This window comes from Temnothorax longispinosus, chromosome 4 (genome assembly GCF_030848805.1).
Source record: "Temnothorax longispinosus isolate EJ_2023e chromosome 4, Tlon_JGU_v1, whole genome shotgun sequence".
NCBI classification, from domain to species: Eukaryota; Metazoa; Arthropoda; class Insecta; order Hymenoptera; family Formicidae; genus Temnothorax; species Temnothorax longispinosus.
This window is the reverse complement of record NC_092361.1, coordinates 13,335,128-13,348,832: the sequence shown is the minus strand read 5'-3', so window position 1 is coordinate 13,348,832 and position 13,705 is coordinate 13,335,128. Positions and strand designations below refer to the sequence as shown.

At 32.0% G+C, this 13,705-nt stretch overlaps 1 protein-coding gene and 1 long non-coding RNA gene across 2 annotated transcripts; both read left to right on the top strand.

Moving 5' to 3' along the window:
- Positions 1–1,288: 1,288 nt before the first annotated feature.
- Positions 1,289–7,915, top strand: LOC139811666 (UDP-glycosyltransferase UGT5-like). The gene is made up of 6 exons (XM_071775990.1): positions 1,289–1,552; positions 1,763–1,999; positions 2,195–2,611; positions 5,155–5,377; positions 6,937–7,156; positions 7,432–7,915. The coding sequence occupies exons 1-6, from the start codon at positions 1,325–1,327 to the stop codon at positions 7,724–7,726; spliced, it is 1,620 nt and encodes a 539-aa protein (XP_071632091.1). The 5' UTR covers positions 1,289–1,324; the 3' UTR covers positions 7,727–7,915.
- A 3,788-nt stretch (positions 7,916–11,703) lies between these two features.
- Positions 11,704–13,575, top strand: LOC139811390 (uncharacterized). Its single transcript, XR_011731622.1, has 3 exons — positions 11,704–12,334; positions 13,183–13,311; positions 13,456–13,575. It is a non-coding gene; the product is annotated as an uncharacterized lncRNA (long non-coding RNA).
- Positions 13,576–13,705: the final 130 nt, after the last annotated feature.

Sequence of the window (13,705 nt, the reverse complement as noted above, 5' to 3'; positions counted from 1 at the left end):
CCACAAAATATTTTCTGAAAAAAGTAAGAAGAAATAAAAAAAATATTCAAAAACAAAAGAAACATTAAAATCAAGAGACACGGATCAAGAGACGCGAGAGTGTCTCGCGCCAAGTGCGCGCGGAGCGAGACAAACCGTGACTCTTTCACCTTTCACATGACGCGTCGAGTTACGAGTACCCGAGGTTTTGAGTCTCAATAAATGACTGAACGGATCGAGTTCAGTCTACTAATCTCAATCGATAGCTTGGGGTCGAATTATACGACAAAAGTGTTTTTATAGTATTTTTTCTCTACGAGCGGAGATTTTGTGATGCAAAGTCCGAAGTGTGTAAATAAAACTTTCGGATTTCGTGAGACCCGAAAATGCATGACGTCGATATGTCACATTCACACGACGTCATTTTCTGACGTCTTATTGATGGCAAAAATAGGTCCAATGTACGACATACCGGTTTCTAGAAATGTTTTTTAATGAAATTAAAATATTAAAATGTCCATTTGATAAACGTTTATAAAAAAACGTTCTTTTTCTTTATCTAGAAAAAAAACGCTTTTTTAACTGTTTCTTTTTACATATCATGTGCGTATAGCCGCTTTCTCAAGGAAGTCACCATCCTAGTACAGTACCGTGCCCGTGTTGCTTGACTTCGATGATCCAGTGGACAGTGGCGACCTTCTGACCCTGATGTTTTCTTATTAACTGTAATACCTACTTGTCTACAACAGGTACATCTTCAAAGTGTTCAAAAATCTGGTAATGATATCTTCTTGATAGCTATAACACTGCATGAAATAGTTATCATAAAACTATAATCACACGCAACTACATCCACTTTATACCATAAATTCACCACTTTAATCATAAAGTTGCAAACCAAGCATATTGCAGTTAATTTTGTGGTTTTTATTTTATTATTACTTTATTATACAATATTAAGAAGTAAAAATAGTTATATTACAAAAAGACTTTATTTGGACGACTTTAAGACGTCTTTAAAATGACGTCTTTAGATGGTCTAAGAAATGACGCCTTATAAACGTCCATTATTAGTCGTCGATGTCATAGACCAAAAATGACTAAAAATAGACGTCGAAATGACGTTATGGAATGACGTCAGTATAGCATTTTTAAAGACATTGTCACTTTTTTGGTCATTTGACGTCATTTGTACAAACATGACTAGTATTTGACGTCAAAATGACTTGTGTTTTTTACCTGGGATTATCTCGAAATGAGGAGAAGGGGAAAGCTACACTAGGCATGCAGATACATTCGGTCTCAAGATCTGATAGAGAGACCACGTGAGAAGTTTTGCGCAACAATGTTGAGTCGCGTCATTTTTCTGATTTGTTGTATTTTAATGGGTGATATCGTGATAGCGTCGAAACCATTGTCGATTTTAGTGGTAGAGCCTGTTCCGTCGCCTAGCCACCACGTCTGGACGGAGCATTTGGTTAAAGGACTACTTCGCAAAGGTCATCATGTACACGCAGTCAGCATATTAGAGACTAAGATCAAGGGTAAACTCGCGCAGAATTTAACATACGCCGTAAGTAGATATTATAGGAGACTCGAAGACATTCTGAGAGATATAAATCGATTATTTGCAAATCATAAAACAAATGAGAAAAAACATAACTTTTCTATTTTAAAATGTTTTGTTCTATTTTTCGAAAAATCAATGTGCTTTTGGAAATGTTAATTTGTCACATTTTCGTATCTCTTCTCTTATATAGCGAAAGGTACTTATTATTTTCAGGTTTTCGATGATCTAATGGATACTTATGATGAATCTAATAATTATGACCCAGTTGAATGGCAGAAGTATAGCGTATTTTATACGGCATATTTTGTATATCAGTGGGGTATTAACGCATGTGACACAATGATAAAAACTAAACCAGCGAGAGATCTTTTGAAAGTGATTAAAACAGTCGAGTTTGACGTAATAGTGCAAGACGTTACTGCAATTCAATGTTTCTACGGATTATGGGAGGTAAAGCGATCAACTTTAGTAAATTTCAATTGTTTAGGCTATTTTGAAACTGCATACGACTTAGCGACTTAATTGCCTTTTAAATCAAGTGCGTTGCGTAACAAATTGAAAGTGTCTAGTTACTGCATGCTCATATCAGCGGTAATCTTCACAATCGCTTCTTATCTTCTATGTCTGTAAGTATTGTTCTTTCAGATTGCTAAAGGCAAGCCACCCATAGTAGGCTATATTCCTTTTGGTGCTACACCTTATCTTAAGGATTATATCGGTGGTCCAAGTTATCCGACTGTTCGATCTTACACACATGCAGCCATTGCAAAACCTGAAGGTTTGTGGCTGAGAACGTGGAATACTTTATATTACATTGTAGATGATCTCATACGACATTACTATTTCTTCCCTATTATTCAACGACTTACTGAGGAATATGTAGGCCATGCAATTAGACCATTACATAAAATAGAAAGAGAAAGTATAAACATTGTACTAATTAATAGTCATTCTGCGCTCGAATCTGCGATACCACTGCCACCGAATACCCTAGAGATTGCAGGATTGAATGCTCAGGCCGTGCAACCAATTGCCGGCGAGGTAATCGTAACGTATCCTGAGGTAAGAGAAATTATACGAACCCTGGTTCGTTATATATTTTATATTATGCATTTTGTATTATGCAAGGGTCTTATATTTAAGTAATGCATTTTAATATCTCTTCTGTAACTCGTCATAGACAAAAGTTGCATGGTTTGAAGGGGGCCACATGATGAAAATATGGACTTAACCTTGAGTGACCTTTTCAAGGCCAAGTTAAGTTAGATTAAGATTAAGATTAGATTAAAATCACCTCAAATTTTTTAAATAAAACCTCTTATATTTCATGCCAAGCCGCCTTGTCGAGACGTTTTCAAAACACTATAATAAAACTCTCTTTCGTTAAAAAATAAAAATTTCCTGAGACATTTTAAATTTTGTCATGACATTTTTAATATAAAATATGAAATATCTCGTAAAGTATTCAAACCTGGAACTTCCTTTATTCCGTTAAGGTGTCGTATCAATTCGACCACTGAGGCATGTGGTAATATTTATCGCAATAACCTATTATTAGCTGTAATATTATGCGTACTGCTTTCAGCCAGCGTGATTTAAAGTTTGAAGTATAGGTTCCAATAAAAATCCGTACAAATATAGAAAACGGGCTAACTAATAAGAACCAAGCGCGGTAGATGCATATAGCATCAAAAATTAAATCGAATCGATTTAATTAGATATAGGGGAAATTTTACTACTCCAACCGGAGCTGTGTTTCAAGTCTGACAAATCTAGTCGGCGCGCAGTCAAAAATTGAAAAATATGTAAAATAAAAATATAAATAAAACTTTCGCGCATCATTTACCGTCCTCAGTTCTTAGTTAGCCCGTTTTCTATATTCGTGCGGATTTCCATTGGAGCCTATACTTTGAATTTTATTATTGTCACTTTTCCGCGATGCAGATTGGTTCTCTTGTTGCGTTTATTTATTCGTGAGCGACTGTCATCGTATATTTTGACAATTGTGTGTATTAAAGGGTTAAAAGTATAATAGCAACAATATAATATTAAAGCTAAGTAGCGCGTGCGTAGCGATGTCTAGTACATTAAAAATATCATGACAAAATATCTCACAAGGAAAAATATGGAAGTGTCCGCCTCCGATTTTGATGAGCTTTTAATATGTTTTTTTCTATACAAAAATATGAACTACTTATTTATACGTGTTCATATGCATATTTAAAGGTGTGAAACACTCCTTTGAAAACAATCGGCTTTTCTCTTTTGGGCCGAATGTCTTCGAAAGATAGAAAAAGATAAAATAGATAAAAGATAGAAAAAAATTTTAAACAAAAGTTGAATAGTTAGAATAACACTTTAGAATAATAACAAAATAAAATTACAAAATATAACAATAACAAAATAATAATAACAAAATATTATTTTTTAGTGCTAAGGGAAGTAATTTATTGATACGTGTGTATAACAGTACACATGCATGTAGGCGGCGCGGCGGAAGGACTACCGCCACTCTCTCGCAGACAAGAATGGGTGAAGATGGACCTCGGTTCGCGTTGAAAACCCGAAAGTTGAAAACCCGAACCGTACAATGACAGACGTCTTGTTTTATCTTATAAGCAAGGCGGGGAGAGGGGATGAATATCGCTTCAATCTACCCCATCCTACCTCTGATGGTTACAGAGCGAACCTAGGTTTATTAAGGTACGGGCTTTCAACTTTCTACGCGAACCGAGGTCCATCCCCACTCACCCCTGCCTACGGAAGAAGGGCGGTAAACTCTCCGCCTATATATGTACTGTCTATACACACATATCAATAATTTATTATGTGTCTATAAATACATACGGCAAAATACTTCTTTCATAATTAACGTACTTTATAACTAATACCTAAAAAAAATGTTTTAAAATTGAGAAACTTTAATTTACTATTTCTTCTAAACCAATGCCGTCTCCTACTTTTTTCTTGCATAGATTTACTCATCAGAAAGACCTCCTTTACAACATATTATTAAAGTAATGATAAAATCGGTGAGGTTTGACCTTTTATAGACATTTATTCAAATTTATAACAGTTTTTGCAAGCGTTTATTTTTTATGTAATATAATGTACATATAACCAACCCAGGATTCAGGATGTACGCTGTTTGGTTATGTATGTATAAGACGTTGTAAAGATGTTTTTTAGACATGCATGTGTGCTGTGTAGAAATTAAAACTTATGTAAAAAACACATATATGCTATATTTTTAATATCTATGAATAATCTATGAATAATAGATCAATGAATAAATTGCAATTCTATTTTGTAAGATAATTTCTATTATAATTATTAATTATTAATTAATTTATATAATAATCAATAAATTGTAAGCAAAAGATAAATAGTTCACGGAAAATTGCTAAATTTAGAAACGCAGAAATATTTATAACAACGACTTCTAAAAGAAATGCCGCATAAATCTTATTTAAACAAGCTTGATAATATAATTCTGCTTAGATATAATCTGTTAAAAATGTATCAGTTACTTACGATTATATTTTGTCATTAAGATTCATATCTTTATATATTATCGAAATATTCAGTTCACCATTATTTTGCAGGATGTGCGCATATTTCTTGACGGAGCAAAAAATGGAGCTATCATAATATCGTTAGGAACGAATGTGAAATGGAAACATCTCAATTTAGACACGGTTAAATCTGTTATACGGGCTCTGTCGAAACTGAAGCAGCGAGTGCTGTGGAAGTTAGATATTGAAGTGCCATTTGAGATACCGGAAAATGTGATGGTTATGAAATGGATGCCTCAAAGCGAAGTTTTATGTACGTTTCACAGTTTCTATGAATGCACAAGAAACATGAGACACATATTTCTACATAACATTTGTTTAATTGCTTTGCTATTGCTTTGCGTATATTCGTTTATCAACGTAAACAATTCTTTTAAACAAGTTTCGGCTAGAATTCCGTATGCAACCCCCCTCCGATTTGAATTTACTTTTGCAGCCACGTAGTACATACATACTAAAAGAAGTCGAAATCCCCAGTGCGAACTTGCGGAAATAATTATTTCCTTTTCTAAAACGGAGATGTGAAGTTTATTGTTGTCGCTTTTCCGCGATGCCGATTGATTCTCTTGCTGCGCTTACTTTATTTGCAGCTGTCATTGTATATTTTGACAGTTGTGTGTATCAAGAAGTTAATAGTGTAATAGTAATAGTATAATGTTAAAGCTAAATAGCGCGCGCGAAGCGCGCGTCTGTATAGTGTCTAGTTTTCTTAAATATTCAAATTTTTGTAGCAGAGATGGGATGAAGTGAGGTAGGGTGGATCTCACACTTTGAGTGGATAGTTTTTAGATAGCATTGTACTTTCTAAACACAACAATTAGATACCTTGCTTCCTTTGCTAACAGGGCAAAACGTGATCTTTTATTGTGTAATTTTACATGGACTTTCAACTTTTTACGCGAAAAGAGGGTCAATATTACAGTCAAAAATCCAAAATGTAGCAAAATAATAAAAATTTGAATATTTAAAAAAATAGTTATTTCCGCAAGTTGGCACAGAGGCTTTCGATTTCTTTTAGTACGTACTTACGTGCCTGCAAAAGTAGATTATAATCGGAGGAGCTCGCATACGGAACTCTTACCAATATTAATGCAATAGGTACCATTCTTCTAAAAACTGCTTTGAGAAAAATGAGATTTATGATTATGAGAATTACTTACTTTTACGTAATACTGATTCAAATTGTTACTTTAATAACTAGTGTTTTAATAAAATATTAGACGTACACAAAAACATCGCATAGGTATATGTACAAATATTTTGTGGATAGATTGGTTATTGACTAATTACAGCACAACTATACTCCAATGTCCAACGAGAGATTGAGGATAAAGTCCCTAGAGCGTGGCGTACCGTATAAATATGTAAATAGATGTTCTGTGGAGACCTGTTTTCGTCTGACCTATATACTTTTAATCTCTCGTTCGACGGAGTATACATTTCAAAATTAAATAACTATAGTATAAAAAAATTAATTTTTATTGTATTAAGTTCATATAGTTACTTCACAGTAATGTCTAAATAATTTTATTTTATTTTATAATTTTTTCGCACTTATTATAAGACAATTTCAGTTTTTAGTTATTACAGTTATATGTATATTATAATCTCTTTATAATAAGAGAGTAATTTTTATTACAATAAGAACATCTCGTTTTTTGTTTAAAAATAATGTATAAGCAACAAAATTGTTGATTAAAAGTTTATTACATTAGTTTAATCGGGACATATACAGCTAATAAAATGTTTGTATCAATGTGAGATTTCCATAGTTGAGAGTAAATATTTATTATAATATATTTTTATGTTCAGCTCATAAAAATGTAAGAGCAATCTGGACACATGGTGGTCTTCTGAGTGCGCAGGAAGCTATTTGGAAAGGCGTACCAATGATCGTAATGCCTTTCTTTGGAAATCAAAAATCCAACACAAGAATATTAGTAGCTAAAGGCGTTGCCATAAACTTGGACATTACAACTTTGTCCACGCAGTCGATATTACACGCAGTTGAAGAAATACTTTATAATGAAAGGTATCATACTTTGATCATGTTTTAATAATTATTATTTAAGCAGTAAATATTAACAATATAGCTACATTTCAGATAATTACTAAACTCTAATATTTAATATAGTATAATCGATTTACAAATTCCTATAAAAACAATTGTTTATAGAATTATAGATTATGAAATTTGGCTTTCCTGTTTATGTGTCTTGTCATATATTTGGCTTTTCTTTTAATTAAGATGCGTTTGTTAAAATGTAATTATTTATTTCATTATTAATAGTGTAAATTTTTATACAGTTATACGAGAAACATGAAACGGTTATCCAGCGAATTCCGGGATCGGCCAATACCGCCATTAGATTTAGCTGTTTGGAGTGTTGAATACACCGTCCGCCATCCAAATGGAACTTTAGTAACACCGCTGAGATCTCAGAGCTGGGTGGAAAGAAATCTGATTGATGTTTACGCATTTTTATTTCTTAGTTTCTTCATAATATTGTTAAGTATATTCTTTGTAATAAAACTATTGATTAATCTTTATTATAATTATGTGTACACTGCATCTAATTTACGCAAGAGTAAACAAGCGTAAGTCGCATTAAAATGTATTAACAGGCTTTGCGTGCTGTATATAATGTTAATGTAAAGAAGTGAATATAACATAAATATCGAAAATGTTGTATTAATTGCATTGATATTGTAATTAATAATAAATTTTGTTATACTAAATTGTAAAAAAAAATGAAGATCATGGTAAATATTAAAAACGTTTAATAAAACAGTTTTGATGTATAAAAGCTCTTTTCTGACAATAAATAAAATAAGACATTATTGTTTAGCCAAATTTTTATTCAAACATTTACGCGAATATAAATATTTTTTTAGATTTCGATCTCTGAATGTAAGGAGACATATGTCAGTTTGTTTAGGCAATTAAGTGTAATCATTGATATGAGACGAAGAATATTCCTGCAAAAAATTTGCGCTGTTTGAAAATGAATTTCGTTATAAAAACTCAAGAAATTCCATTCTAAAATAAAATTCTATAATAAGTTAATTTTTTGTTTTCCGATGTCAATAGTTTTTTTGTAGGTAGAGATGTGGAAGAAATGCAAAAGTCAATTAAATTAGATCTTTCCAAAAAGAATTAAGGTCGTCGTTTTTTAAAAATAGAATTGTATGATTTTTTTATCTGGTATGATTCTTCTAGTTATTCCACATGTACAGGGTGTCCGACGGAAAGTTATTAAAACTATTAAAATTAAATAAAATTAAATAAAAGTTTTCCATTAGACAGAATAGTAGACTCAAATAAAACTTCCAAATATCTTCCAAATCCCTCTATCAGTCACTACCTCTTTTCTTTCACCGGTGTGAGTCACCGGTCATATTTTTTCGTACTTGAGCGCAAAATATGAGCGATAAAAATGAAGATTATGGTAAATATTAAAAACGTTTAATAAAACAGTTTTTTGATGTATAAAAGCTCTTTTCTGACAGTAAATAAAATAACACATTATTGTTTAGCCAAATGTTTATTCAAACATTTACGCGAATATAAATATTTTTTTTTAAATTCGATCTCTGAATGTAAGGAAACATATGTCAGTTTGTTTAGGCAATTAAGTGTAATCATTGATATGAGACAAAGAATATTCCTGCAAAAAATTTGCGCTGTTTGAAAATGAATGGGTTCGTGGCGTGCTTTACGAGCTCGTTTATATATATATATATATATACATATATATAATAAAACATTATATATTCTCTAGTTTCGCCAATGATGTTTATATGTTATGACTTTGACGGATATTACTTTATGGTTGTTTACAATACTTAAGAGTTGTTTTGGTTTGTAATATGCTTAGTTTGCTCGTAATATGCTGGAGCCGTAGCCGAACTCGATCGGCGTCGGTAAAGAAGACCGGCGAACTATATCTGTCCTTGTATAGACAAAGATATAGACAAGGATAGCACGCTACATTGCACGCACACATACGCACGATGCACACCGACATTATACTTTTATATTACGCTTCCAAATCTTGATTTGGGGGGTTTATCGATGTTTTTCTTGTTGTGCAATTCGGGGAAACTTGTTTTCGCGTTCGTACCAATGGTATATCTCTTATATGAAATACATCTTGTGACGAGCTGACAGCTCGCCGCAACTCGAGACGCCATATTGGAATAAGAGTAGGATAAGGAAATCTGTACTTCCGTAATTTTTTCTTGTTTTCTATATAAAATCGGAGTTTCCCCGAATCATTAATGTATGTACTGCAATTCTGGAGAAGGATTTTTAATTCTGTCAAATTAATACGACGCTACGTGCCGACAAAAAATGCCGGTAAAACAGACGGCTCCAGCATCCCCTTAATTCGAAAAAATATTTAAAAAGTTCCTAATCTTTGGAGTCGCAAAAAATCTTTTTGGTACATGTTTTTTTTTTATCTAAAAAAAACCTATTTACAAAATTTAACCTAAATCTGAGCACGGACGTTTTCGGAAGTTTCGCCAGGAATAATAGAAAATAACGTGTCACAGACTACATTATTTTATAAAAGAACGCGTTCGATATCCGAGGAAAATGCTGCACAATATATTATCAGCGCTTCGAAATATAAGCGCACACAACTACTTTTTCAACATTTTCTTCTGAATATAAAGTGAATAAAGGGCATGTGGAAAGATGTACGCAGTTAGAATTCGACAGAAAAAGAATTTGCCAATCTGCAATTAAAAATTGCGGACAAGATAAGACTAGGTACTATACGATTTAAAACTCTCGGTACTAATTGGTCAATTGGCTTACTGCTTGAGTTTTATTGTTTAAATTTTTCTATGTGTGTAATGTTTTGGTTTATCACATTTTTTATTACGGTGCAAATGTATTTCAATGTTAGTTAAAGTCAAAAATTTTGATATAATAAATATCAAAGCCCCAATAATTATTTGAGTTACATAATCTAATTTACTTTAGTCTACGTCAAGTTCTGATAATTTGAATTTGTTATTTCAGAATTAGTTAAAGTTATCTATTGACATTAGGTAAGTTTCGCGCGTTTAGTCTCATGAGCGGACACCAGTGTTAACTATATTCTTATGCATTATCAGTTCAATAATTTTGACAAATTGAAAATGTGAAAATATTAGTTATGGGGTTTTGAGGGTTATAAGATCAAGGGGTCATAGGGTTAATAGTTTATGAGAATTTTAGGGTCAAACAGCTTAATTATTGAGATGAGACAACTCGTATAAATCATATTGTAAAATCACTTCATCAGGTTTTTGAGTGATTTTGCTTATGGGGTCATGGAGTTTTTCAAAAAGGCCACTCAAATTTCGAAAGCCCTTGCTTATACGAACATTTTAAGCCCAAACGCAATATTGTAAGTCGCTTCAATTTTTGGACAGAGGGAGGGGCCACTTGACGTGGAATGTCACAATAATATTTATTATTAATATATTATAATATTGAAAAAACTGCCTAATCGAAAGAGTCAGAGCAGTAATAAGCTTCTTGTACAGACTTTTTGATAGGATTCCTGCGTGGAGCTGATTTTTCTTTATTGCATTAAACTGATTTTGAGTCCGTTTCAAAATTAATGTGGTGAGCTTCTTTTAGCCCCTCAATTTTTTAAATCCTTTTTTTTGCATTGAGGTTTTTACTTTTTCCTCAGCAGTGTATGAAATAAAAAATGCTAAATAATTTAGGACAAACTCATATATATTTATTTAACGTGTATTTTTTAAATAAAAATTTGGCGACGATTCTTGAATCGCAGGATCAAGTAGCTGCTCGTAAGTTAATTTTTTACAGTAGCGAGTGAGAGTTTGAACATTTATTTCGGATTCTAACGCCATTTTTGCGAAAAGATTCTCGCTCGATTTTTAATCTTTAATCGCTCTAAGTATAATTTTAATAGATATATCTACCTTAGCCGTCTTTCTTTTGTACTTATGTATAAAAAAAAACAATCCGTCATTGAAGTCTGTCGACATATTACTCCATCAAAAATAAAACAGATAGCCCCGACCACATTTTTCAGTCTTTAACATGTTGTGAGCTGCGAATTTTAGATTATGCGGAATTAAGATTTAACGTTTCTCACATCTGATAACTATATATTAATTGATAATATTATAAATTTTTTGTCTTAATTTGAGTTAAATTATTATCGCACAACAAATTTTTGAATCGTCGAAAAATGTTGATAATCTCTTTCGCTTTAATTTTTGTAACGCATGTTGTGTCCGTGAAAAGCATCGCAAGATAACAAAAGCTTCTGAATCTCTTACGTAGAGCTTTTTTCAATTATTTGTTGGATGGTAGAGATATCTATCTGTTAACACCTGAGATAGCAGTACTGTAGACGCATAGCTCCCGTAGACAGATGGCCTCGGTTTTCCCTATTGTAGAAAGAAAGCTAACTGACTTAACTATTAGATTTAAACAGCTAGTATGTTAATATTTATGTTTAGTAAAGGTTCGCATGTGTCTCTTAGACCTTCCCCAAATAGTTAAATCGAACATTTCTTTTGGTAGAGTCGATATGTCATATTTAGTAATACACGCTCCGTGATACTGTAAGGATATAATGCCGCGGATTACAAATAATACGACGTTGAGTTATTTTGAAACATTAAACGATACTCATCACTTAAAGTGCAAGATGACATCATGTGGTAATAAGGTTATTTGGAGATATTCTGCAAAAGAACACTTAGTTAAAATACATGATATGTATGAAGAAGAAGACGAACGAACATGGAGAAACGACACCTACTTACTTTGGCAATATTTTTCAAGAAGAAAAAGCTTTTGGGCAAGATGTGAATTTTGTGGCAGTTTAGTTTTTGTATATAGAAGACATCATTTAGAGTACCACTTGGATAATTGTAATAAAAATGGCAAAAATGCATTAGCTAAAATACAAGAAGACGTTACTTGTAGTTGGCTGTCGCAATATTTCACATTTACAGGCCGTAATGCATATTGCAATATTTGCAAGTTCCAAAATTGCAATAAGCGTTTCAGAATATTTGAAGGAAGAGATGTCTTAGAATCTCACGTGAAACATCATTATGAAAGCGGAATGATACAACAATTTGTATATGAAACAAATTATGCCGGCCCAAGTTTTTATCACGATAATACACATACTCAATCTCTTAGAAATCGAGAAGCTCAACAGGAGTAAACATCTCAGATATTAGTATTTTATTTATTGTAAATTTTTAATATATTTTCTATCGTGTGTGTACATATAATATAAAAAAATTTAATATCTAACATTTAAAATATAGAGACTGTACAAATTTCAATTTTATATTTAACGTTTTTATTGGATCGTATATACCAATAACCTTTAATGTATCTATTGTTCTTTTTTTTTTTTTTAAATTTTTTAGTTTTATAATTTGTCCATCATTCTTACATCTTAATAAACTTCTTACACACATTTTAAAACTTATTATGACATTTTATTGCCTTAACTATAGACATTATTTGTAATTTTTTATAAAGCGTATATATATTTCACCCATGAATGTCATTTATCCCAGCCCTATGGGATATATGGCAAAAATGCAAGGGTTTCTAAAAGTTTTATTATATTAAATACAAAGAATGAATGAGAAAGATTCTATTTTTATATTCGACAACGTTTGGCTAATGTCAATTCGTGACAATTCGACCATTGCATTGGTTTATTTGGTCAGATTAATCGTCAAGACTTTTTCGACCATGGTGTTTTGGTCTTTTTAAATTGACAAAGAATGAATATTTCATATTTCTATTTTTTTTATAGTAGTAGACAGTATAAAGTTTTTATTGGTATAATTTATTTGTTTTAAACATAATAAATAGTACTCGATAAATTAAGTTTCTTTCTAATGCGGCGTATATACCGGAGTTACCCTATAACTTTTTCAATACATCGACACGAACACTCAGTTATTTATGGCTCTAAGCTCCTTTTATTTGATTTATTAATCTCTGGATTTCTTTATACTTTTTCAATCACATATTACATTTCAATGCAGACCTGTAGCAAGCACTTCAAGGTCAACGGATTACGTTACGAATCCCCTTGAGGAACAAATTTATCAACCATTTCCTTTGCCCGTTCAATCACATGGACCAGCGATAGGAGATACAGGCGCCTCTTATGAGTAATTATATTTGTTTTGATTATATTGCAATAATATTATACTATTTAAATATTGACTTCTCGCACGATGATAATTTACACAACTGTAATATTTTAAATAATTACTTTCCCCTTTCTGTTTTTAACCACATTCACTTCAATACAGATCTAGTGTAGCAAGATCAACGGATTACAATATGAATCCCCCTCAGGAACATCAAATTCATCAACCATTTCCTTTGCCCGTTCAATCATATAGACCAGCGATAGGAGATATAGGCGTATCTTATGAGTAATTATATTTGTTTTGATTATATTGCAATAATATTGTATTATTTAATATTGACTTCTCCACACGATGATAATTTACAACTGTACATATTTTAAATAATTACTTTCCCCTTTCTGTTTTTAAC